General features: G+C 31.2%; 3 protein-coding genes across 7 annotated transcripts; 2 read left to right on the top strand and 1 right to left on the bottom strand.

Annotated features, from left to right (window-relative positions):
• Window positions 1–479: 479 nt before the first annotated feature.
• LOC109816579 (amino acid transporter AVT6C) lies at window positions 480–3278 on the bottom strand. The gene is made up of 5 exons (XM_020381647.3): window positions 2800–3278; window positions 1816–1968; window positions 1481–1684; window positions 932–1397; window positions 480–845 (listed from the first exon to the last, which is right to left on the bottom strand). The coding sequence occupies exons 1-5, from the start codon at window positions 3158–3160 to the stop codon at window positions 719–721; spliced, it is 1311 nt and encodes a 436-aa protein (XP_020237236.1). The 5' UTR covers window positions 3161–3278; the 3' UTR covers window positions 480–718.
• Window positions 3279–11845: 8567 nt separating this feature from the next.
• ALPHA-SNAP2 (alpha-soluble NSF attachment protein 2) lies at window positions 11846–16752 on the top strand. The gene is made up of 9 exons (XM_020381669.3): window positions 11846–12236; window positions 12646–12695; window positions 12807–12879; window positions 13426–13505; window positions 14748–14899; window positions 15379–15538; window positions 15627–15674; window positions 15884–15964; window positions 16460–16752. The coding sequence occupies exons 1-9, from the start codon at window positions 12092–12094 to the stop codon at window positions 16538–16540; spliced, it is 870 nt and encodes a 289-aa protein (XP_020237258.1). The 5' UTR covers window positions 11846–12091; the 3' UTR covers window positions 16541–16752.
• A 702-nt stretch (window positions 16753–17454) lies between these two features.
• Window positions 17455–20316, top strand: LOC109816565 (uncharacterized). Of its 5 annotated transcripts, none has more exons than XM_020381631.3 (2): window positions 17455–17734; window positions 18257–20316. In XM_020381631.3, exon 2 carries the CDS (start codon window positions 18303–18305, stop codon window positions 19992–19994), a length of 1692 nt encoding a protein of 563 aa, XP_020237220.1. In that variant the 5' UTR covers window positions 17455–17734; window positions 18257–18302; the 3' UTR covers window positions 19995–20316. The 5 variants fall into 5 exon arrangements, with proteins under 5 accessions (XP_020237220.1, XP_082927540.1, XP_020237214.1 ...); XM_083071414.1 differs by having other exon boundaries at window positions 17456–17734; window positions 18214–20316; XM_020381625.2 differs by lacking the exon at window positions 17455–17734 and adding an exon at window positions 17741–17906.
• Window positions 20317–24393: the final 4077 nt, after the last annotated feature.

Below are 24393 nucleotides of genomic sequence, written 5' to 3'. Positions count from 1 at the left end.
TGATTCACAACCGTAAACTATAATCATTGATCGTTTATGTTTAACAGTGTGGAACCAGAACGGTCCGTTCTGAAACCAGAATGGCCTGTTCTGGTTTCAGAACGGGCCGTTCTGGGTCCAGGTGTTTTCAAAAAAATTGTCATCCACGTGGCATCCACCTATGCATCTACGTGGCATTCACGTGGCCAATAGTTAACTCCGTTTAAATAATTTGGACGGAAGTCCCAAATTGAAATCAATTAATTTATTTGAGATCAAATTGAAATCAATTAATTTATTTGAGATCAAATTGAAATCAATTAATTAATATGGGACCAAATTGAAACTAAAAATAAAAGTGAGACTAAATTAAAACAAACAATTATTATAAAGGATCAAAATAGAGTTTTAGCCGCAATAAATCACAACGAGGTACCCCACCACAAGTCATCAATGTCGGGATCCTTGAACGGCACAAACTTATAAGATATGACTCAAACTTCGTCACCAATCACGTGGACTTTTGGATTTCATTTCTTTCAATATTTAGTATATACATAACAATGCTGCTCAAGACATGAATTCTACAATAAACAACAAGCCATCCAAATACAAAAAAAAATAACACAAGCATCACAAACTATATTTGTCTTTCACCCCCTCTCCCCAAATAAATTTTTCTATAAAATTAAAATAAATAAAAAACAATAATAGAGGGTGAGAAATGAGAGATGTAGCATTATGACTTGCTACTAAATGCATTGTATATGTTGGTGGAAATAGCAAGCACACTTGTCACCACAGCTAGTATAATCATAACCAGTGCTATTATTTTGTCCCTTCTTGTTGATATACCATGAACATCCCTGTCATTAATAACAAAGAAGATTGCAAATCAATTTTTACTTTGGTCTTTACTTAATCAGAAATGGGAAAGATTATGTTAGATTACCTTAAAACAATAGAGCCGGGGAAAATGAAGGCAAGGCACACTGCGGATGATGATCCAAGAAACTGAAAGAAGTACCAAATATCTGGGATTGCTATAGCTGCAAGGTAGGAGAATACAAGTAGCACCAGAGTGAGGATCACAAATCTTTTGTTGTCTGTGGCTAGCTGAGGCTTCTTGGGGAAGAGAACTTCATCTATGTTGGCTCTTAAAGAGAAGTTCAAGAGAGGAAACACCAGCATGATGTGAAGTGCATAGCTTACACGGACCAAACCGTTGAGCAAGGAACCAACCGTGGAATCAACATTCTGGTCAAAATTGATGAGAATGTCTGACTGTGTTGAATCCCCGAATAACAGGTACCCAAATAGGCCTGTGGTAATGTAGATCACAGCACAAAGCAACAATGCCAATCGAACTGCTTTTGTCATTTGAGATGGCTTGGCAAGTTCAAACCCAATGGGATGCACTGCATGCAAAATTTTACAATCATCAGCACAGAAAATTTATAGGCATGCCCTTAAAAAATGAGCAAAGTCATTAAGCCACTACCATTGAAATGAAATGTGAAGGCTGTGACAACAACAGGAACTGCAGTGAACAGATCAAAGAATGAGGTTTGGTAGTCTAACTTAGGAAACAATCTAGGAGTTTTTGTTTTTCCTTGCACCAGAGCAGATATAGCCAACCCACAGCATATGCCAACAAAAGCCACTGCAAGAAGAGTTGACACTGCAGAGCTGTACTTCAATGACTCTACCAATCCCAAAACACCAAAAAGAACAACACACGTTAGTCATGAGTCTATGTTGTTGAACTTGAATCTCTTCAATTCCAGATGCAAAAAAGCATGTTATATAACAAAGTATTCAATTGTTAACACTGACCTACACGTCGATACAATACCAATGGAAGCATTACAAAGACCAAGGTGAAAAACAAAGCGAATTCCCTGGAATTCCACCAGTGAGTTCCGAACCACTGTTGCAAAAGACCCAAATGCACTTCACCTCCATTTTGCTTCCCAGACAGCACATCCCCTGTCGTTCAACAAGCTAATCATCAACATACATTATTTTCTGAAAATCATTTCCTCTCTCTTATTTTTTCTCTTTCTATCTCAATGTGTCTCCACTTCAACTCAATTGTGTCCTCTCTCCGACCATAATTTGTTATGCTTAACACTTTTCTTTTTATTCCAAAAATTTGTTGATGGTTTACATATTTCAAGTGACATTGATTTTTGATATATATTTTTGACAATTAATTTTTTTTTATAATTATAATTGTTCTTATTTTATATATAGGTATTTTAAATTTAATATACTAATATTAAATATTTATTAATAAGTGTGTAAAAGTTTTTAACATAAAAAGTAATGATCTAAAAAGAGTAAAAATTATTAAGTAGTTTAAGTGTATTAAGTATTGATAGTTCCGATGACCACTTCATTATATGTATCTAAAATTTTCAATGATAAAAAAATTTACATGTCCTGTAAACACCTGTTAGAACTGAGTATTCCAGATTATTAAGTTGATGATTCATTTTCCATTCATGTGATGTATGTTCCAGCATTACCTTGTTGACTTGTTCGTTTGCATCCAATCAAATATTTAATACACAAACATTTATTTACTCAGCTGCATCCAATCGAGAAAAGAACCAAATCTTCTATTTATATTAAAAAAGAAAATATTAAAATTTTAAAAAAATCAGTAATTACTAAGCAATAACTCACCAATCAAAATGAGTTTGATGAAAACACCAACGCAAAGTGCGTATTTTCCCTTTTATTTATTTTTTTATTCTATGATTTGAATGGAAAGAGGAAAAAAAAAAAAACAAAGGAGAGAAGAAGTTCCGTTACCGATGATGATAAGGTAGAGAATTAAACCCCCAACGTTGGTGACGATGACGCAAAGTTGCGCCGCCAACGCTCCCGGAGATCCGAACGCCTCCCTCATGACGCCGGCGTACGTTGTCGTTTCGCCGGAATGCGTGAAGCGCATGAGGAAGTCGACGGATAGCTCAGCCAGCACGGCCACCACGAGAATCATGACGAGAGCAGGAATCACGCCGAGAACCTTTATGATCGCCGGAATCGACATGATTCCGGCGCCGACGATGCTGGTCGCCACATTGAACACCGCACCGGGGACCGAAGCCGGCGCCGGCGCCGCTTTGGATTCGCCCAGGAGAGGGACGTTGAGTCCTGCCGCCGGAGACATGTCGGCGGTCAAAGTGGCCCTGATCGGAGGGAGAGCCGGTGGCGGTGAGTGACGGAGGTTCCTATCTCTTAAAATGGTTGTGTAATGAAAATTACACGTTCCCTTCTCTTTATAAAAAGCGCAACTAAAAATAATACTAATAATTATACAAACAGTGAATTTGGCTGCCTGCGATTTACTGGGAACCCAAGTCAATAAAAATAATAATGATCCATACACTGATATTAATAAGAGAATTTACACATACAGTATTGTTAACTATTATATTTATTTTTCAATTACATTTCATTTCTGTAGCTTTTTAGAATATAATTTTTCAAAAAGAAGATAATTATGTTTTACATCGTAATAAGAGCATCTCTAATGAGGTTACTTATAAACAATTCCTGTGTCACATCACTACCGAATCAGCTCTGACTCACTTTATAAGTTGTTTAAATTTTAAAAATAACTTTGCTAAAATTTAAACAACCCATAAAATAGGTCAGTGCTAATTTAATAGTGATATAACACAGGAGTTGCTTATAAGCAGCCCATTGCACGTGTTCTAATATATTCATGGTGGAAATAATAACTTATTTTTTACACTGTTTGGCTGCTTTTCTTTTACTTTGTGTGAGAGAACATGGCTTGGTGAATTACCTGGTTGGTGGGCCTTCAAGTAATCAATTCATTCATTCATTCTTGGTAAGCAGGGACCGAGCATGGGCTTATCATAAAAATAATTTCTGTTTAATAAATATATAAAATATTCATAATTACCTGCTTTCTAAAATGTTTGTTAGTTTTTCAAAAAAAATGCTTATATAGACAACAAATTAAATTTATACTTTTTAGAGTATCCAAAGTTAGATTTGTCAATCATTAATTTAGGTGCTACTAAGATGTTTCATTAATTTATAATGAATTTAATATACATGATGATCGTAATTTTTGTATGGAAAAAAAATATTATTAAGAATCTACTAAATCAAAATAATTTATCTTATTTACCAAATTACTTTTTACGACAATAATGATAACTATTAAAGAAGAAAATAAAAATAAATTATTGTAAATAATTAATTTGTTTGAGATTAAAATGAGTTTTAGCGTGTTGGAGATTTTAATTTTTTTAATAAAAAAATGTCATGTTAGAATAATAAAAAAAGTAAATTTTTTTAAAAAACTATTATTTTAATTTTTCATTCTAATATTAATTTTTAGTTCTTCATCTATTTTTTTGGTGCCTTTTTATTGTGTAAAAAAAAATAAAGACCATACTTATAAGGATGGTAAAAATATTCGTACCCGCGGGTATCTGCGGGTAAAATTCCTTACGGATAATAAATGGATAGGCTAATTGGGTACTCGCGGATAATGAGGACGAATAATTTTTTACCCGTTTATAAACAGAGCGGGGGTGGGTATGATGATATCCATACCCGCGGGTACCCGTTTAATAATATTTCTTAAATATCCTAATTATCCTTGTACCACAACCCTAAAACTACACTTTCTCATCTTTTTTTTCTTACAAAAGTGAGGTTGTTGAAGTTACCAACATGTGTTAAACATGTTATAGAATTATGTTGGATATAATTTGATTAATTTTTTATCTTTGATTGGACCAATAAAATTTATGTATTTTAAGTTGTTTACTTTCGTTTGGAATTATGAGTTTGAATTATTGTAGCTTTGTGATGAGACTTTAACTTACTTGTGAGATTGATGTATTTTAAGTTATTGACTATCTTACATTTTTATTATTATTTCAACAAAATTAACGTTAAATACAAGTTCAAAATTAATATTAAATTTTTATTTTTAATATTTCAATTACATTAAATATAAACTTAAAATTATTTGTAATTAATTTTTTTAATTTCTTAAAAATTTATAAATATCCATGGATATCCGCGGGTATTCAAGAAATTCATGGATACCCGCTTAATAGATACCTGAGCTGATATAGGTTGGGTATGAAGCCAATTTTCATCTAACGGGGCGGGGGCGGAGGCGGGCTTACTATTACCCGCCCCATGGGGTCCCATTACTATCCCTACATACTTACTACATTATAGCTTATAAAGTAACATTAATATAAATTTTATTTAATTATGTATTGCTTTTTTTAACCAAAAAAATTAGATTAATATAAGGTACCACTTCATAAAGATTATAATTGATTACTAACTTTTTTAAGGATTTAAATTGTTTTCTTTTAAAAAATTTAACCTTATTATTAATACAAAGTATTTATCAACTTCACGAATAATTAATTTTTGTTGATGAACCTGACTAACCACTTTTAATGAGATCTTTTCTTCTAACTACGTTTTATTTTTTTGAGTTTAATGCTATATTCAATATTTAATATATAAGAAATAAATGAGAATATTATTTTAGACTTAATTATAAGAAATATAAATTTATTTTTAAATGTATTAATTGGTAAGAAAAAATTCTCTCTTAATTTATTATGAATCTATTAATGAGCCATCCACTCATTATATGTTAGGAGTGACAAATATATCCATTTAATCATCATCTATTTCATCTATCTATAAATAAATTTATCTAATTCATTTATTACAATAAAATAAATAATAAATTGAATAAAATTTATTCATTTAATTTTATGAATGTTGTCCATTAGTATTTCAGAATTCATTAAATTATAATGAGATATTTATTGAATTAAGATTTTAAAAGACTAATTTAATATTAAAAAAATCTTATAAATTTTAAAATATTATATAATAATATAATGCCTTATAAAAAAGAGAGATATAAAATATTTTTAAAATAAAAGAAAAAAATTTAAAACATTACTTTTATTAATGAATTAAATATTTTTTTTATAAAAAATTATTAATAGATTATTTGAGTAAATTTTTTATTGAATTAAATTTTAAGTGAAATTTAATAGATTTAAATAAATTGTTAAATTATTTTTATCCAATTTATTATGATTGATTTAAAAAAAATTTAGATCCATCCATTATCACTCCTATTTTCTACTTGCACCATTTACTTTTATAGATTTTTTGGAATTAAATATTAAATAATGATATTATTAATTAAAACTAATTAATTATTTTTATTGATATTAATAAAGTAAATATTTGTTTTTTATATATAAGAATGAGATAATGATTTATTATCAAATTTAAATCTGTTTTTAATTTATCAAATTTGAGATAAGATTAAAATCAATCATTTTAGTTGATGCAAAATATGTTATTTACCACGCCCATCAAGTAATTTTCGTCTAAAATATACACTTTTATCTTTGTTAGTTCTTTACAAAAAAAAATGTTAAATAAAATAAGTAATAGATGCACGAGAGTGAAAAAAAGCAATTCCTTATTCGGTAAGACATCTAATTTTAGAGCAAAATAATAAAAATAGACCAAATCATGTCTGGTTGATACGGCTCCCCAATAAAAAAATTAAAACAAATATGAATCGTGATACTCAAATGCTAAGGACAACATTGCAAGTTTATTCTATTTTGGAGTGGATTTAGATATTCGAAAGAAAAAGATAATAAATGTAATAAATAATACAATAATACTCCCATATATATAAGCACGTTTTCTTTTTAAGAGCATTTCTAGATTCCCAATGAAAGCACTAGAATAAAGCGAGCCTTTATGTCCGATGAGCTTGCTAGTGCTTACCATACTTTATGTTTGGGTTACAAGTATAATAGCTAATCACTTATATATTATCATCACTTATATATTATCAGTGTAAAAAAAAATTATATTAATAATTAATTATATTTTTTAATAATATTATATTAATTATTTATTTAATAAAATAATAATAAAATAAAATAATTTAAATAATATAATTAGTTATTAGTATAAAAAATTTTACGATAACAATATAAATAATTAGCTCTAAGAATAAAGTATAAATATTAAAAAAACATATATAATTTTCTTTTCCACGTTCTAAATACATTAATACCGTACAATCTTGTCGTTGCCATGTCAGTTATCACGTTATCTCTCTCCCGAATTCTCGAACCTCCATCAATTTTAAGCTAGTAATGTAGCTTTATTTTGTTTTATAAGGAATAGCTAAGTAATGTAAAGTTATTTTCGAGAAAATAGACTAAAAAAATGTAAGATTTTATGCTGGATATACAGATTTAAACATTTTATTTTATATTTTGAACAATGTTGATTCTCAAAAAAAAAAATAACATCTTCCATCTCATTCCATTTTTATTGTAAAAAATAACATTCCATTTTTATTGTGAAAAATAAGTAATATAACACTCAATGGTATAACGTTATAATTATAATTCTTTTAATTAATTCATGTTGTTTAATTGAGCTGCTGTTTAGTATTGATAAATTCTAGGATATGAGGATCTTTTAGAAATTTTAGTAGTGTTGAAAGTTTTTCTAAATTGAGATCTAATTAAACTTTGAAAGAAAGAGCATATAAAGTTTTTGTTTTAAATAAAGTCTCATAAATTCGTTTTCTCAACGACTTAATGAGAGGATTTTAAATAGAAGGACTTTGATTCGTAAACTTCTCTTTTATCTAAATCTTCTCTTTCTGTTTCTTTGATTCTCATTGTAGTTGTATTGTTGTTGGATTCAGGTGTTTAAGAACCTTGAATTGAGTTGTAGATCTATTTGCAGTTGTGTTGTGGATTATTCGAAGTTTTCTTTTTCTCCTTCCCTAGTTCTTTTCGCTTTCGAGATGAGGGAAGTTAAACTTAGTATTTTAGTTGAGTAGCTGAGTTATGTAGAGATTATTTGAGTTGTATGTTACATAAACTCCATTGAAATTCATGGCTGAGTTGATCAATCAAAGTGTGTTGAAAAGGAAGGTTGGGGTTTGAGGTTCTTAGCAAGACTTGAATGATTTGTTGTTGCATGTTAGTTTTAAAGGCATATTTATGTTGATTATGATGTGTATAATTGTTGTTTGGTGTTACATGTGTTGGATCCTCGCTTAATTTCAAGTGTTTAGTAAAAATTGAATTCTACATATGCAAAATTTTGATATCGCATTGAACGCACATTCTAGGTGTTGGATGTTGTTCCAACATGAGACTCTCTGTCTCGTTCACATTAGGTGCATGATTGGTGGTACCAAGCATGAGGAGAGAGACTTGTCTCGGGTTGGAATGACATGGAGCCTGAGAACCTTGTGAAGTCTTTGACTTGGTGACATTAGGCCCAAGTTTAAGTGGCGCTAGTGTGACCAAGCTAGAACTCTATGTATGGATGATGTTGAGCCCCAATATGGTGACGTTGAATGTGAGTCAGGTAGAAACTCTCTGCTTGATATGGGGTCAGACGTGATATCTGACCATGCCAGGCGTGAGGTTTCAGGGGCCTCTGCCTTATCCACATTGGGCATGGGCAAGCAAAGAATTTCCTACCTTGATGACATCAGATGCAAAGTGTGTTGCATCAGGAGCGTTTGCAAAATGATAATGCCCGACCTCATTGCAAGCAACGAGTCTTTGTTTGATTCACATTTGATGTCTTCATTGTAGACACCCAATTTCGTCCGGGGGGCATACAAATAACAAGATAGGACATCAGAGGGCCCAAAGGCCCAAACCAATTTTTAGTGGCCCGGAAAGGGCCGTTCCAAAATCGGAACGGGCCGTTCCCAAGTCCGGAACGGGCCGTTCTCAATCAGAACGGGTCGTTCTCAATCAGAACGGGTCGTTCTCAATCAGAACGGGCCGTTCTCAATCAGAACGGGCCGTTCTCAATCAGAACGGGCCGTTCTGGGCTTCTAAAAAGCCTAAAAAAAATATAGGTTGGAACGGGCCGTTCTAGACCAGAACAGGCCGTTCCGAACCAATCAATGGGGCTTAAAATCTGTACCCCAGAACGGCCGTTCTGAAATCAGAACAGGTCGTTCTGGTTCCCCGGAACGGGCCGTTCTGGTTTCAGAACTGGCCGTTCTAGGGTGCAAATGTACTGCATAACGTTCGGATCTGGAACGGGCCGTTCCGAATCCAAAACGGGCCGTTTCGGCCCACATCTGATGCCTATAAATAGAGAATCTCGGCCAGCAGTTGAGGGGACCTCCAAAATTTCGTCCAAAGCTCCATAGAGCTCGAAATTTCTCCCTTTTTTCTCTCTCTCTCTCCTATTGTACTTCTTGAGTTTTGTGAGGCTTATTGTAGTGTGAAAGGTTGCCACAAAGCACCTAAAATCCCCATAGTTGAAGATCCAATAAAGCTTGTTACGAGGTATTACTCATCAATCTCTTGTTTTATCTTTCTCTTCTTTTATTTTACATTGTTATAATAAAAATAATCATGTAGATATTTTAGAGTCAATTGTTTAATTTAAATTTCAAGCATGTAAATAGTCATCAATAAAAGGGGATTTAATATTTATATTATTATTATTTATAATGTTAAACTTCGTCATAGGGTACCGATTAAGGGCGTTGTAGGGGTGCTTAATACCTTCCTTACACGTAACCGACCCCCGAACCCAATTCTGGTTATCAAGGCCATTATTGGACTTTTAAAAACCTTTTCTTTTTCCAATGTTTTGAGTAAAATATTGGTGGCGACTCCATGAACCTATTTTCAAAACCATTAATTAAGGATTAGTCTGGTGTTTGGGCATTCCTTAATTGATGAGATTTTTAAAAGGATGTCTAAACCATAGGTCGCAAGATCGGAAATTTTCGGGTTGCGACAATCATTCTGGCACTTGACGTTATCCAAAAAAAGAGCTTTGACTTGACCACGTTTGACACCACTCAACTTTGGGTTTGTCACCAAGTCAGAGGCCTCCCAACATTCTCACGTCTAATGCAATTTTAACTCGACATGAGTCTCTCTCCACATCCAATGCCATCGATCATGTGATCAATGTGATCGAGACAAAAAGCCTCAAACTAGAATGACGCTTGGTGCCATTATGGGGTGCCCAATGCGATATGCAGAATCCAATTTTGAGTCAAAACCTAAAATCTAACAAGGTTTCAACACATGCAACATGAAAACTTCACAAAACGACTTCAAATGGATCTTTGATTCAATTCAAGGCTCCAAAGCACTTGAATTTACCTCCAAAGCACTTGAATTTACCAACAAAGTGTCATAGAGTAAATCAAAGAAGGAAAAGGAGAAGATTGAGAGAAAGATAAGCTCACCGACTAAAGTCATTCTCTTTAAAATTCTCTCTCTAGAATGTTGAGGAAAAGAGTTTATGAGGTTTTGTTCAAAACAAAAATCTTATATACTCTTTCTTTCTAGTCAAACTAACATTTTGTCCAAAGAAACTCTTAGTACTACTAAGATTCCTAAGAGATCCTTATACTATAAAGTCTCTCAACACTGATTAACAGACTCAGCTTAAAAACATGAAACAATTTAAAATAATTATAACATTTCCACAACTCACAATATAATGAAAAAATTTTTTAAAACAAAACTTTATTCATATTACTTCAATCACCATTATTAGATTGACATTCTAAAATTATAAAACCTAAAAACCTTATTTTAGAGTTTTAGGTGTGTTTTAAATACTAAGAATTTATAAAAAATACTAATTTATTTTAGATTTTAATATTATAAACTTATGACATTATATTTATCTAATATTTTTATAAAAATAATTTTTAATTATTTAATTAATATTCACCATTCAACTTTGACTACACTATTTAGTCTTTAAACTAATATTTGAATCGAATCAATCTTAATGTGAAAAAGGTGTCATAATTAGATTGAAATATCTTAAACATGGGTCGATGACCTTTTAGGTTTTTTTTTTTTTTTTTTTTTAAAGACGGAAGAGAGGCCCTAACAACAATCAATTAAAATCCATGCAAAAATAAAATAAAACTAAAATAAGCTTGAATAGCTAAAAATATAAAAGACTAAACAGAATAAAAAAAACTTTTAAATTATTTGTATGACACCTTTTATAATTGGCCAACTTGTGGACTAGCATATGCTGGAAGCAAAAGATACCAAACCGTTATGGCCTATGGGAATCACACATGTTCTACAAATGTAGTCAACAGTTTCAACATCGTCACCACACACAGGAGGCATCTACTATCATGTGCTTTAGTGCTTAGCAAACCTAACATCATTAGATCATTAGTAAATAAGGCATTCACAACTATCTTCCTGACTAAAATCTGAATCCTCTTAAGAATTAGGCCAACGCCAAACTGCTCCAAACTCACTATTACTAGCTCTTTTCCTCGACAAATAGGAATTAATACGTTGCTTTGATGTATATTTGAAATAATTTTACTTGTGATGATGACTTTGGTCAACATTTCTCTAGAACTTTTAAATTTAGTGGAGGTATAATACGAGTTAGACTTGAGCCCAGTTCATAAGAATTAACAAAATCATAAATTTAGTATTATTTTTACTCTAAAATCATTGATTATGTCGCAAGTACATGTTTGGGAAGATTTCTTTTAAAAATTTATAACCAATGAGAGAATAAATCAATTAACGTAGTGTTATTTTATTTTAATTAGTGATATTAATTTCATTTTAACGAAGTTAGGTATTCTTTAGTTCCATTTGTGTTGTGCATTAGCATTGAAAAACTCAAAGTAGCCCAAGTCCCAAGAACCAAGAAGCCTAAGCCCAAAAAACTAAGATGGACCCACGACAGAACAAAGAAAAGGCAGAACCGGCCCAAGACGGAGCTCGGAAACAATTTTCCAAAAAAGCGAAAATTGACCATTCCCCTTTCTCTCGCGATTCTTCAAACCCCCTAACGCTGCTTCTATTTTCTGATTTCTTCGCTTGCGGTTTTGGATTTGGACTTTGTCGTCAACAGAGTCGAAAACATCTTTATCTTTGCGCTCCTTCTCCTTGGCGCATGAGTCTCAATCTGGTTCCTGCAACGCAACACAGTCGTTTCAACTAATCCATCCATCCATCACTCGCTTTCGATCGGAGCAAAAATGGCCGATCAGTTATCCAAGGGAGAGGAATTCTTGAAGAAAGCCGAGAAGAAGCTCAGCGGCTGGGGCTTGTTTGGCTCTAAATACGAAGATGCCGCCGATCTCTTCGATAAAGCCGCCAATTCCTTCAAGCTCGCCAAAACATGTTTTCTCTCTTTCTCTCTATTCATTTTTTTTAATTCCATTTCGTGTCTCAAATAAATGTTGATTAATTGAGATAATTCGATTTTCACTCATTCTATTGTTATTACTGCAATCGGATAGTGTGGATTTTAGGTGTCTGATTTCCGTTTCCTAATGCAGAACTCTCCAAAAAAGATAGCGGAAAAAATAATTCCTAGCTTTAATTTTATTTTATTTGAAAGGAATTTTAACTTGATCAATTCGTTTCATGGTGATTAGACTTATGTACAATAATCAACTTATTAAGTGATGTCAATGCTCACCTTCACTTTGATGACTGATTGCGTTATTTTGTTTAATGTGGCTTAGTTTAAAATCGATATTGGAATGGCTTTGGACATTTTTTTTACTTGATCTATGTGACATTTTAGGGGACAAAGCAGGATCGACATACCTAAAGTTGGCGAGTTGTCATCTGAAGGTAACGTACAGGAGCGAGATTTTGGAGTGGGGGGTTTATCCTGTTGAATCTCTTTTGCATCCCTTAGTTCTCTATGGAGCATGCAATGACATTGATGTCTTATTTTTCTAGTTGGAAAGCAAGCACGAAGCTGCACAGGCCTATGTTGATGCTGCACACTGCTACAAGAAGACGAATATAAACGGTATGCATGCATGTACTCTGTTACTTATACATACACGGGATTTTTTTTCTCTTTCATGGTTTATGCTTTAAATGTTTCTCTTGCTTCCATACAGCAAGGCCAATTCCTTTTGTCCTTGATATTTCTCCCTATTGATTCTAGCACAAATCATATAGAACAATTGCACCATTTTTGCATGAATAAATGATATAAGAAGCCCTTTTTGTACCTCATTGTTTAATCTTTTCCATGTGTAAAATCAAATAATGGGCTTGGTATAGATAAGCTCTAAGTTGGGGGTTCATACTTTTATCTAGATTAGTTTGTGTGTTCCTTATGTCTGAACTCCGTGTGATTGCCTTTTTTTTTTTTTTTAAAGACTGTCTACACGTGTCATACCTATATTTTGATTTCTTATATGCGGACTATTGTTAGATTGGAACTCATGATTATATTCCTAAGCAGAAACAAATTGTATAATGGTCTAGCTTGTCTTAGTATGTTCTCACTCCTCACTTCCATTAGTAACAAGACAATTTAAGTTTCGTTTTCTCTTTTTGAATACAGAGGCGGTATCTTGCTTGGACAATGCTGTTAATCTTTTCTGTGACATCGGAAGACTCTCTATGGCTGCTAGATATTTAAAGGTATATTACTATATCTTTATATTTTTGTTTCAGTATGAATTAGGGGTGGCAAAAGATTTCATTTATCTATCATTCATCCGTTTCATTGGGGGTAGCAAAAGGATGAATGAATCGGATAAATTTTTAGGCAGATCATAATGGATTGGATAAAATTAATCCATTTATCCAGTTAGATCTATTAAAAATTCACAAAAAAATCCAATCCATCTAATCCATCTATTAACAATTTTTTCATGGATGGATATTGAATACATCCATAAAAGTAATGTTTTAAAAATTAAATAATTTTTATTTTTGAAATATTTTATTTCTCTCTTTTCTTTATAAGTCATTACATTCTTATATAATCTTTTAAAATTCACAAGAATTTTTTTTATATGTCAAAATAGTCTTTTAAAATCTCAATCCAATAAGCATCTCATATTATAATCTAATGGATTACTAGTCATCCATAAAATTAAATGGGTGATTGGATCTAATTCATTATTTATTTTTATTGTAATGGGTGGATTTACTTGTAGATGGATCAGATGAATAATGGATAAATGGATTCATTTGCCACTTCTAGATTCATCAACAAATAAATCCATCCGATTCATCCATTACAGTAAAAATAAATAAGGATTGAATTTAATCTATCCATTTAATTTTATGGATGGTTAGTGATTCATCTACTAATTTTTAAAAACTCATTAAATTACAATGAGATGTTTATTGGATTGAGATTTTAAAAGATTATTTTAAAATATTTTTTTTGTGAATTTTTAAAGACTATGTAAGAATGCTATGACTTGTAAAGGAAAGAAATACAAATAAAATATTTTAAAATAAAAATTATTTAATTTTAAAATATAACTTTAATGGATGGATTGGATATCCATCCATAAATAAATTGTTAATGGATGGATTTTATGTTTTTTTCTCTTTAAATGGATTGAGTTTTTAAGTGAATTTTTATTCAATTAATGGATTGTTTTTATTTGGTCCAATATGATCCGTTTAAAAATTATACGATTCATCCATTTATCACCTCTAGTATGAATATTTAAATTAATGGATTGGAATGCATATTTGGTTATCTGTGCTACATTGATATCCCTCCTCTTGGTATCTTTTTTAATTTATTCTCTTGCCCATATTCTAGCTTGTTGATATTGATTGTGTAATTCAAGAATTAAACATATATGATGTCACCTAAGTCACTATTAACATGTTTTAACTGGGTTTCACTATTTTATACAGGAAATTGCAGAATTGTACGAGTCTGAACAGAATATTGAGCAGGCTCTTGTGTACTTTGAAAAATCAGCTGATTTTTTTCAAAATGAAGAAGTGACAACTTCTGCAAACCAATGCAAACAAAAAGTCGCCCAGTTTGCTGCTCAGCTAGAACAGTAAGATTTTGTTCTTTCAGCATGTTGTATCTTTTCTAATAGTTGATGACTTGATTAATATTTCTTCGACTTGGATTTATTCTTTATTGGTTAGTAATTTCTTCTTGGAATTTTCTTATTGGTCTTCATTTTGCTCAGTAGCTTTTCTCCACCCCACTCTCCTTCTCTGGTTAACATTAGCACAGCTTACTGTAGGTTGTTTGACACTGAGAATTTATTGGTATGGGTATAAATAATCTTAACAGAAATCTGGCATGTTTTTTTCCACAATCCATAATATGTTGACTTGTTTACATGGTGTGAACAAAAGTCAGTTCATTGCTGCGCCTGGTCTGGATTGCATATTGTGTGTGATTTGTTTTAGTTATAGCAGGAACTGCTAAAGAAACTCACTTTTTTTTTTTAATGGAAGGAACTTTTTCAGAGCTTTCTTGTTATTTTAAATTGAATATTAACTGTTTATGTTATGATAACTCCAGATATCAGAAATCAATTGATATTTATGAAGAGATAGCTCGCCAATCCCTCAACAATAATTTGCTGAAGTACGGAGTTAAAGGACACCTGCTTAATGCTGGCATCTGCCAACTCTGTAAAGGGGACGTTATTGCTATAACAAATGCATTAGAACGATATCAGGTCCAATTTTTTTTTTTCAATAATTCACATCTGGAGACTGAACATCTTACTAGTTGCTCAATTCTTTGGATATGTATTTCTTATGCAGGAATTAGATCCAACATTTTCGGGAACACGTGAATATAGATTGTTGGCGGTATGTCACTAGTTTTGTAATTTCATTATTATATTTTCATGACTAAGTAGTATGGATAAAAATATTTGGACTTCTTTGTAACTTCCTCCTGCATCATAATATTTTATTGCATTTTGGTATTTAGCATAGCAGTGTGACTATTTTGTTGGTTGATTTACTCGTACATTTGCCTAATGAAATACTGACATTTTTTTTATGCTGGTGCATAGGATATTGCTGCTGCAATTGATGAAGAAGATGTTGTGAAGTTTACTGATGTTGTCAAGGAATTTGATAGCATGACTCCTCTGGTAAGCTCCAAAAGTTGTAAACTAGGAAAGTGTTGTTCAAGTGTTTAACAAGAATATTCCCTCTGTATTTTTTCTTCTTCCACATTTTATAACAATAAACACAATCTCTAATAACTGAATTCTCATTTTTACAACAATTAAATGGAAATATTTTCATTAACTTACACCGGTTTGAAATTGCCCCCAGAAATTCAAGTTCTATTTGATTACCTGGAGTGCAATTTTTGTGTTTGGTTGCTTGATCGTTATGTGTATTCCTAATCTCAAGTTTCACGGTGCAATATATCAAAACAATTTCTTTTTAATTTACTTATGTAAACTTCGTTATCAAGCTTATTGTATAAGCCTTCATGTAATAAGCTTGTTGGATACTTCGATAAGCTCTTCGGTTTGTATGGATAAACTTTCTAATAAATACTTTATAAGGAGTCTTGTGCATTCCGTATATATTATTAGTGTTTCTAGCTCATCAACATTGTCCGTGTGCTTGAGCAGGATTCTTGGAAGACCACACTTCTTTTGAGGGTGAAGGAAAAGCTGAAAGCTAAAGAACTTGAGGAGGATGATCTTACTTGAATTGTCCCTGTATTATTGTGGTGTTTGTTCCTATTGTTTGGTGATTTACATTGTACTATGCGTGTCTGTTCAGTTGTTCATCCTACACACTACTTACGGCGTGTACTTGCTTTGGTTTCAATTGAATTGGTCTGACTGAATTCAAGAAATGAGTTTTAATGAGGTTGCTTGAATCTAATCTTATCTAATCATTATGAATTGAATTATTATCATTACTTGTTTTACACTTGGTTTATGCAAATCTTTATTTTATGGCAATACTTCGTAAACAAAAGCTAATCATCACAATTTATTTATAAATATATGAATACGTTGCCAATTAATATATAGAGTTGTAAGTAAGTTGGTGGTTTTCTTCGGTAAGATTTTCGCCTAGTAAAGCCAATGGTAAACAAATTATAGTTTATATGGAATCTAAGGAAGGTTCTCAATCGCAAATTATGCCCATCATCCTCGTGAGAGCAAGGAAAGATAATTCAGTAGAATAATAAAAGAAAGCCCAACTGTTCGCAACTCTATCGCTCTCTTTTTCACTTTTTTCATTCCCCAACAATGCATCATGACAGTTCTGCTTTACATTTCGACTTAATTTTTGTAAAGGAAAGATTCAAAGAGAAAATGGGAACTGAACTTTTTATATTTTTTCTCTTGATTATCATGGTCGTATTCTTTTTCCAATCTCAATAAAAGTACAAAACAGTCGCAGCTTTTTTATTCCTTCAATAAGACACTCTAATAAACATTATCATTTAATTAAGTTTTGTCAATAATTTAATTAATATGCTTTTTATTGACTTTTTATTAATGAAAGTATGATTTGGTAAATCATAATGAAAGAATGAATTGGTAAATCAGTAATTTCAAGTTTGAGTTATAAATATAACTGTTAAATATAAAGAGGGATAGCCGGATAGCTCATGGTCCTATCTGAGTAAAAAAGAAAAAAGATAGTTAATTACGTTCGTGCATGGAAATAAAAGAGAGATGATGCATTGATGGTTGACAAGTTGATACTTTTGATCTTCTTTGTTAGCCTTTTGCCCCACAAAATGAATTTATCATATTCTCAGTACTTCCTTTGCCTTTACTTTTCCTGGACGGTGGCAGCCGGTAACCAGCGTCCAGCAGTTATATTTGGACGTTGAATTGAAAAGACAATCTTAATTCATCCCACATTCTTTGACTGCGTAACCTGTGAGTACCAGGAGTTTTTCTTGTTTTTGCTACTTTATGCGTGTCACTTTTATTTATTTATTTATTTATTTTACTTTACCTTTGTACTTTTGATTGCATACAATTTCTTGTTTCTGAACAACTTCAAATAACTTGCATTCACACTTCTTCATCGTCATGAGCCAGCTAATCGGTATGTCTAACTCTCCTTACAATTTTTCACCACCAACTTGTGCCTTCAAAATTTAAATTATTCTTAAAAAAACTATGTGAGCCTGTCTGTTTGGGTGTTTGTCTCATGCATATGTCACTGTACTGTGAGCTGATTTTTGTTGTATAATTATAATTTGATTTCGATTTTCATTTCTGGTTTTAAATTGTTTATTAAGTGTATAATAATCTTGGGACATCATCAAATAAATAACCAATTCTGTCTTTATTTTTTTTTTTTTATATTTGCTTTGTCATCTTCCTCGGTGCTTGGATGGATCCATAAGAAGTTTAGTACGGATTTGTAATCTTGGAATAGTTTCCTCTTCGCAGTATTTGTTCTGATTTGATCTAGAACGGTCTGAGTTTTTTAATCAGAATGATTTCACTTGATAATGGGATTGGAAATCCCAAAGATGAAATTGAGGAATCTAATGTGAGTGAAGTGAAGGAGTTTGCATCTATAGATATTTCAACAACAGACAAAACATTTCTGAGCAGTGAAGATCCTCAGAGTAAGCTTCAAGGCACCTTAAGTTCTTCTGTTCCTAATAGGATAAAGTTTCTTAAATTTGGTTCTGCATCTGCCAAATTCAAGAGGCTTGCTACTGAGAGAGATCAGGTTTCACTATCTGTGCCTTCTCGTCCAAAGAGCCTAAAAGCACGATTCAGTGGCTTGTTTGCTCAGAAGCTTGATGGGGGTTCAGTCAAGAAGATGTGCATGGAATGGATCAGAAGCCCGGTGAACATGGCACTTTTTATGTGGATCACCTGTGTCGCTGTTTCGGGTGCAATTCTGTTCCTTGTCATGACAGGCATGTTGAATGGTGTGATACCAAGAAAGTCTCAGAGAAATGCTTGGTTTGAAGTAAACAACCAAATACTCAATGCACTGTTTACACTCATGTGTTTGTACCAACATCCTAAGAGGTTCTACCACCTTGTTCTTCTGATCAGATGGAGACCAAATGACATCTCTAGACTAAGAAAGGTATACTGCAAGAATGGCACTTATAAGCCACATGAGTGTGCTCATATGATGGTAGTGATCATTCTCCTTCATGTTAACTGTTTTGCTCAATATGCACTCTGTGGTCTAAACATAGGGTATAAAAGGTCTGAGAGACCTGCCATTGGTGTTGGAATATGCATAACTTTTGCAATTGCTGCTCCTGCAGTTGCTGGCATGTACACTATTCTTAGCCCACTTGGGAAGGACTATGATTGTGAGATTGATGAAGAAGCACAGCTTCAAATTACTGCTTCTCAAAGGCAAGAGCAGCTTAGAGAGAAACCATTTGAGAAGAAATATTCATTTGCATCCAAAAATGAACAAAGGGTTGTTGAAAATAGACCAAACTGGAGTGGAGGAGTACTTGACATTTGGAACGATATTTCCTTAGCATATCTCTCACTTTTCTGCACCTTTTGTGTGTTTGGGTGGAATATGGAGAGGCTTGGCTTTGGAAACATGTATGTTCATATTGCCACTTTTATGCTGTTTTGTATGGCTCCTTTTTGGATTTTTGTTTTGGCTTCTGTTAACATAGATGATGACAATGTTAGGCAGGCTCTAGTAGTTTTTGGAATCATACTTTGTTTCCTTGGTTTACTTTATGGTGGCTTTTGGAGGATCCAAATGAGAAAGAGATTCAATTTACCTGCCTATGACTTCTGTTTTGGCAAGACTTCAGTTTCTGATTGCACACTTTGGCTATGCTGTTGCTGGTGCTCTCTTGCTCAAGAAGCACGGACTGCAAATAACTATGATCTTGTAGAAGATAAAGATAAACTCTCTAGGAAAGAAATTGATACTGATGAACAGCCTTCAATTTCACCTTTGGCTCGGGAAGATGTAGTGTCAACCAAAACTGGACCTAGTTCTCCTATGGGTAGCAACACTTCTTATATGATAAAAACATCTAGTCCTTCAAATTCAAGCAATGTCTTAAAGGGATATTACAGTCCAGATAGAGTGCTATGTACTGTAAAAGAAGATAACTGTGAAAGAGGTAAAGATGGAATAATGAAGCCACCGGTTCCCTCAAGAATACAAAGAGAGACTCCTTAGTCCCCTGAAGAGAAAAAGGGTGAAAGGATTCTTTTCCTTTTGCTACTTAAGTATGACATTATTTGAGATGACCCTTTACATTTTTAGTGCACCCCAAATCTTAGTTTTGCTCTCAAGTTTCACACTCATCAATATAAAGTAACCAACCATTTCTTTAATTTCTTTTAGGATGCAGCTTTTAGCTGTGTTTGGATTCACACCCTGAAACTGCGTTGCTCTCAAAATTTCAAGTCAAATTACAAAATTATAGATGGTACTCTGTAACTTTTGGCTGAATGTGCATTGAATGCTTTACATGGAACCAAAAAACACATTTACTTGAGTGATTGTAGAGTCTCACAATTTTAACGAGTGTTCTGAGACTTGTCAATGGTTTTGATTTGTGAATATGCAACATTAACTTGCCCTAGCAAATAAATTTTTTTTTGGCGACAGAAAAATTTGAATCTAGAATTGTTACAAATTACTCAAATCTTTTACCACCAAGTCCACCTTAATAGGCCATTTGTTGATTCATATAGTTGGGCTTTTCCTCTTGTTCAGTCTAAAGATACAACGCTCTCTACTTTAAGGGAAGATTGAAAGCCTGTATTGCATTCATACTGGTATGGAATCGATAATCTTCAAAAATTTAAGGTAATGATATGTTAATATAGAATACAAGAGAGAAAAGGCAAAAGTGAAAGAGAAAATAAAAAAGGGTTAGTGAAATGAAAAGTAAGAGAAAAATTGAGAGCGCAATACATCAGTAAGTGACATGTGAGAGAAGTGTTGGACAATGTTTATATTACTATACACAATATAACAAATTAAATAACATATATGTAGATTATTATAAACATTTAAGAAAAGAATTTAACAAGTTCATATTTCATAACTTCATAAGTAAAGATGAATGAATTTAATTGAGTAATGAAACTAAAAATAAATGAGAGGAATAAAGGAAAACATTCCCTTATTTTAACTAAAAACCATCATTTTTTAGGAAAAATTAATTTGAAGTAATACCTAAGGGCACACCTAGTGGTAACTGGTAAGCGTCTAAACGTAATCAATGTCTACATCTACATATGTACCACGATCTACCCGATATGGGTACTTTCACAAAATGAAATACTTTTGTCTTTGAAGCTTTGTATGTTATTTGTTTAGAAATTATATTTATCAATTAATTATATATTTTATATAATAAATAAAGAGAGACACTAAAAGTAAAAGATGAGAAAAATATTGGATAAGACAAATAATATGGTGAAGATAATATTAAAAAATATATATCGAATATTATAACCAAATTTTTTATCTCAATGGTTGTAAATTTTGTCTTGACATAAGAGAATTGACATAGTTCTCTTAGGTTTTATTTTTGTCCTATGAAAATAATGTTTGATGAGTATAAATTAATCACGTCTTACGAGTATATATTAATATTTAATTATTAATTTTGAAATATTGTGTGAATCATTTCTTATAAAAATTAATATGAATGTTATAAAATAATATAATCTTTATTCTTACTAGTAGGATTGAGGCACTTTATGCTTTTATTAAAAATAAAAAAAATAAAAATTAAGTAATGAAAATATGTTGGTCTAATTGATATTATAATTAGTCTATTAATTTTGAGTTCTTAAATTTGATTAAAAAATGTTATTTTTAAAAAAAATTAAAATTAAAGGGTATAATGTCAACCAAATATGGAAACCAAGGTAGTTACTAAAAGGGTATGCCCTTTATATATTAGTATAGATTTATAATATCCAATTTAAAGTAATTATTTATTTTTTTATATAAGATCAAATTCATAATATTTGATATGTTAATTATTTCAAAATTAAAGTGATCTTAATTAAAATATGTTCTCTTAATTTGATGGAATCTATAATTATAGACACTTTAAAATATATGTATTATAATTGGTTAAAAAAGTTAACAATATTAATTATGAAAAAAAAATAGTGCAAAAATATTTTCAAAAATAAAAATTTATTTTTTTTAGTTTTCTTAATATTAATATTAGTGAATTAGTAATTTGGTTATACGGAGGTAGAAAGAAAAGGAATTATATACAATTACTAACTAAAGGGGGTGTATTAGATTAGGATTTTAAAAGACTTTTTTAGTTGAAAAAAGTCTTGTGGATTTTAAAAGATTTTGTAGAATTTTCATGACTTTTAAGATTTTGTAGGATTTTGCAAGACTTTCAATTAAGATTTTAATGAATTTTGCAAGACTTTTAAGTTAAGATTTTAATGGATTTTGTGAGACTTTGTGAACTTTGCAAAATTTCGTAGATTTAAAATATTTTGTTTATAAATTTATAAATGATTAAAAAAACAGTTGGACAACTACCCTACTCTCTTATAACTAAATATGTCCCTTCATTTTATATTAGTATTTGAGTAAAAATTTGTCTTTTATACACTTTTATTCATTTAAAATATCTTAGAAATTTATAAACATCAATTAGGAGAAAAAAATCTAAAATTTGTTACAAGTACAAAATGAATTTTTTTAATTTTTTAATTGCTTTCAATTATTCACTCGTGAAAAAATATTTTTAGTATTGAATTTTAAGATACTGCAATATCTTATGTTAATTTTCTTTTTTAAAATATAAAAAATCCTAATTTCACAATATAAAAATAAAAAAAAATATAATTCATAATATAAAAAGAAGAAATAAAATAATCGTTGAGTCATAAAAGGGGGAGGATAGGAGTAACAAATTCAAGAGAGGGAGAAAGGTCGCAGTTTTTGTACTTTGAGGGTTCTTTCTCCAATTAAGATCCATTCTTATATCATTCTACTCACAAAAACTCTAACTCAAATTCATATTATATATATATATATATATATATATATATTATTCTAATAAATCTAAATTGATTACAAGGTCTTGAAGATCTACAGTTGATTATAGAGATCATGATATCAATTTTAGCTTTTACGTTTCCATTTTCTTGATGCATGTTATAAAAAAATTACTACTTAAAAGTTAAAATTTCAAGCGTTTTTTGTGTTATCTAACTGAGGAACAATATCAACTAAATAGAACAAAATAGAACAAGTCAATTAAAGAGAACGGAGAGAAAAATAGACCAGGTTAATGACACTATCATTTACATATAGAAGTTTTACCAAATAGGAGAATGGAATGAGAATAGTAATACAATATTATATATGAGCAATAATACAATATTATTAGCAAGAGAAAAAAATGGAGAAGACATGAGCATAGAAAAAAAAGAGATGAAAAGTCACTTCAAATAATCCTCCAAAATCTGATGAGTTTAGATGAGATTGTTTTATGAATTTGATATTTATAGATACCACTAAAAAGTTCTTCAAAATTCTTCTAATACAACAATCCTTTAAAATTCCTATATTTTGAATACCAATAAATTATTTTAAGTTGTAAATTAAAAGGTATCAAATAAATACCAATGAATTTTAATAGACTCTTAAAAAAATCTTAAAAATCTATATTAAATATTACTAGATTATTTTTAAGTGACATAAAATCCTGATTGAATACCTACAAACTTTTTAACTAAAAAAAAAATCTTTTAAAATCTTATAAAATCCTAAACCAATACTCTATCAAAGTTTTTGTTCTCCACAACCAATGCCACCCCACAAGCACCCAATGACACATGTTTATTACGTTGGAACGTGGAACGCAACAAATGAAAGAAGAAAAGAAGAAGACGACACGCATGCCATGATCTTGGATGTTGTGTTTGCATTCATCGTCAACTAAACAATTTTAAAAAGTAGTATTTCCAGTGGTCTTCGCAGGTCACTTCATCCCATTTTGTTAATTAGCTGTCGATCTATCCTTTAGAGCTGGGAGATAGCAACATGACAAGAAACAAGACAAATTTTATTACTATATTAATTCTATACAATATTTTCTTATAAATAATTGACATAAATATATGTGATAAAATTAATTATGTAATAAGAAAAAGTAGAGATGAAAAAAAAAATGCAAAGGTATTCACTATTCAACTACAAGTTAGGGATATTGTTGGTAATTTTATTTTTTTTTTGCATATTTATTGTTTTTACTAAATAACTTAAAGTTAAAGAAAAAATCTAATTTTGATAATTAAATTGTAAGTGTTTTTATTTCAATTTTTTTATAAAGAATTTTTTTTTCTTTCTCTTTTCTCGATGGTGCCATAAAATATTTCTACTTAAGAATCTTAAATGAGGCTACAAAATTTTGGGATTGATGATGGCACTCTCTAGTTATCCCTTGACCCTTGTTTTTTTTGGGTACATGGTCTACCACTCTACCCTTAACCCCATTTACCTCTTCCATACATTTATAAATATTAAGAAGTTTTTCATCGAAAGAATCTTTCCTTCCTTGTTACTTTATAATTCCTAT

Source organism: Cajanus cajan, chromosome 3 (genome assembly GCF_000230855.2).
Source record: "Cajanus cajan strain Asha chromosome 3, NIPB_CcT2T_4, whole genome shotgun sequence".
NCBI lineage: Eukaryota > Viridiplantae > Streptophyta > Magnoliopsida > Fabales > Fabaceae > Cajanus > Cajanus cajan.
The sequence above is the reverse complement of the archived record's forward strand: the minus strand, read 5'-3'. Positions and strand labels throughout refer to the sequence as shown.

Bases quoted from the DNA above. Each gene is read 5' to 3' on its own strand.
- LOC109816565 (XM_020381631.3), top strand. From the start codon at position 18,303: ATGATTTCACTTGATAATGGGATTGGAAATCCCAAAGATGAAATTGAG.
- LOC109816579 (XM_020381647.3), bottom strand. From the start codon at position 3,160: ATGTCTCCGGCGGCAGGACTCAACGTCCCTCTCCTGGGCGAATCCAAA. The intron at 1,969-2,799 runs GTAACGGAACTT...GTTGAACGACAG, and splicing joins TCTCTACCTTATCATCATCG to GGGATGTGCTGTCTGGGAAG. The intron at 846-931 runs GTAATCTAACAT...TATTAATGACAG, and splicing joins CCCGGCTCTATTGTTTTAAG to GGATGTTCATGGTATATCAA.
- ALPHA-SNAP2 (XM_020381669.3), top strand. From the start codon at position 12,092: ATGGCCGATCAGTTATCCAAGGGAGAGGAATTCTTGAAGAAAGCCGAG. The intron at 12,880-13,425 runs GTATGCATGCAT...TTTTGAATACAG, and splicing joins CAAGAAGACGAATATAAACG to AGGCGGTATCTTGCTTGGAC. The intron at 14,900-15,378 runs GTAAGATTTTGT...TGATAACTCCAG, and splicing joins TTTGCTGCTCAGCTAGAACA to ATATCAGAAATCAATTGATA.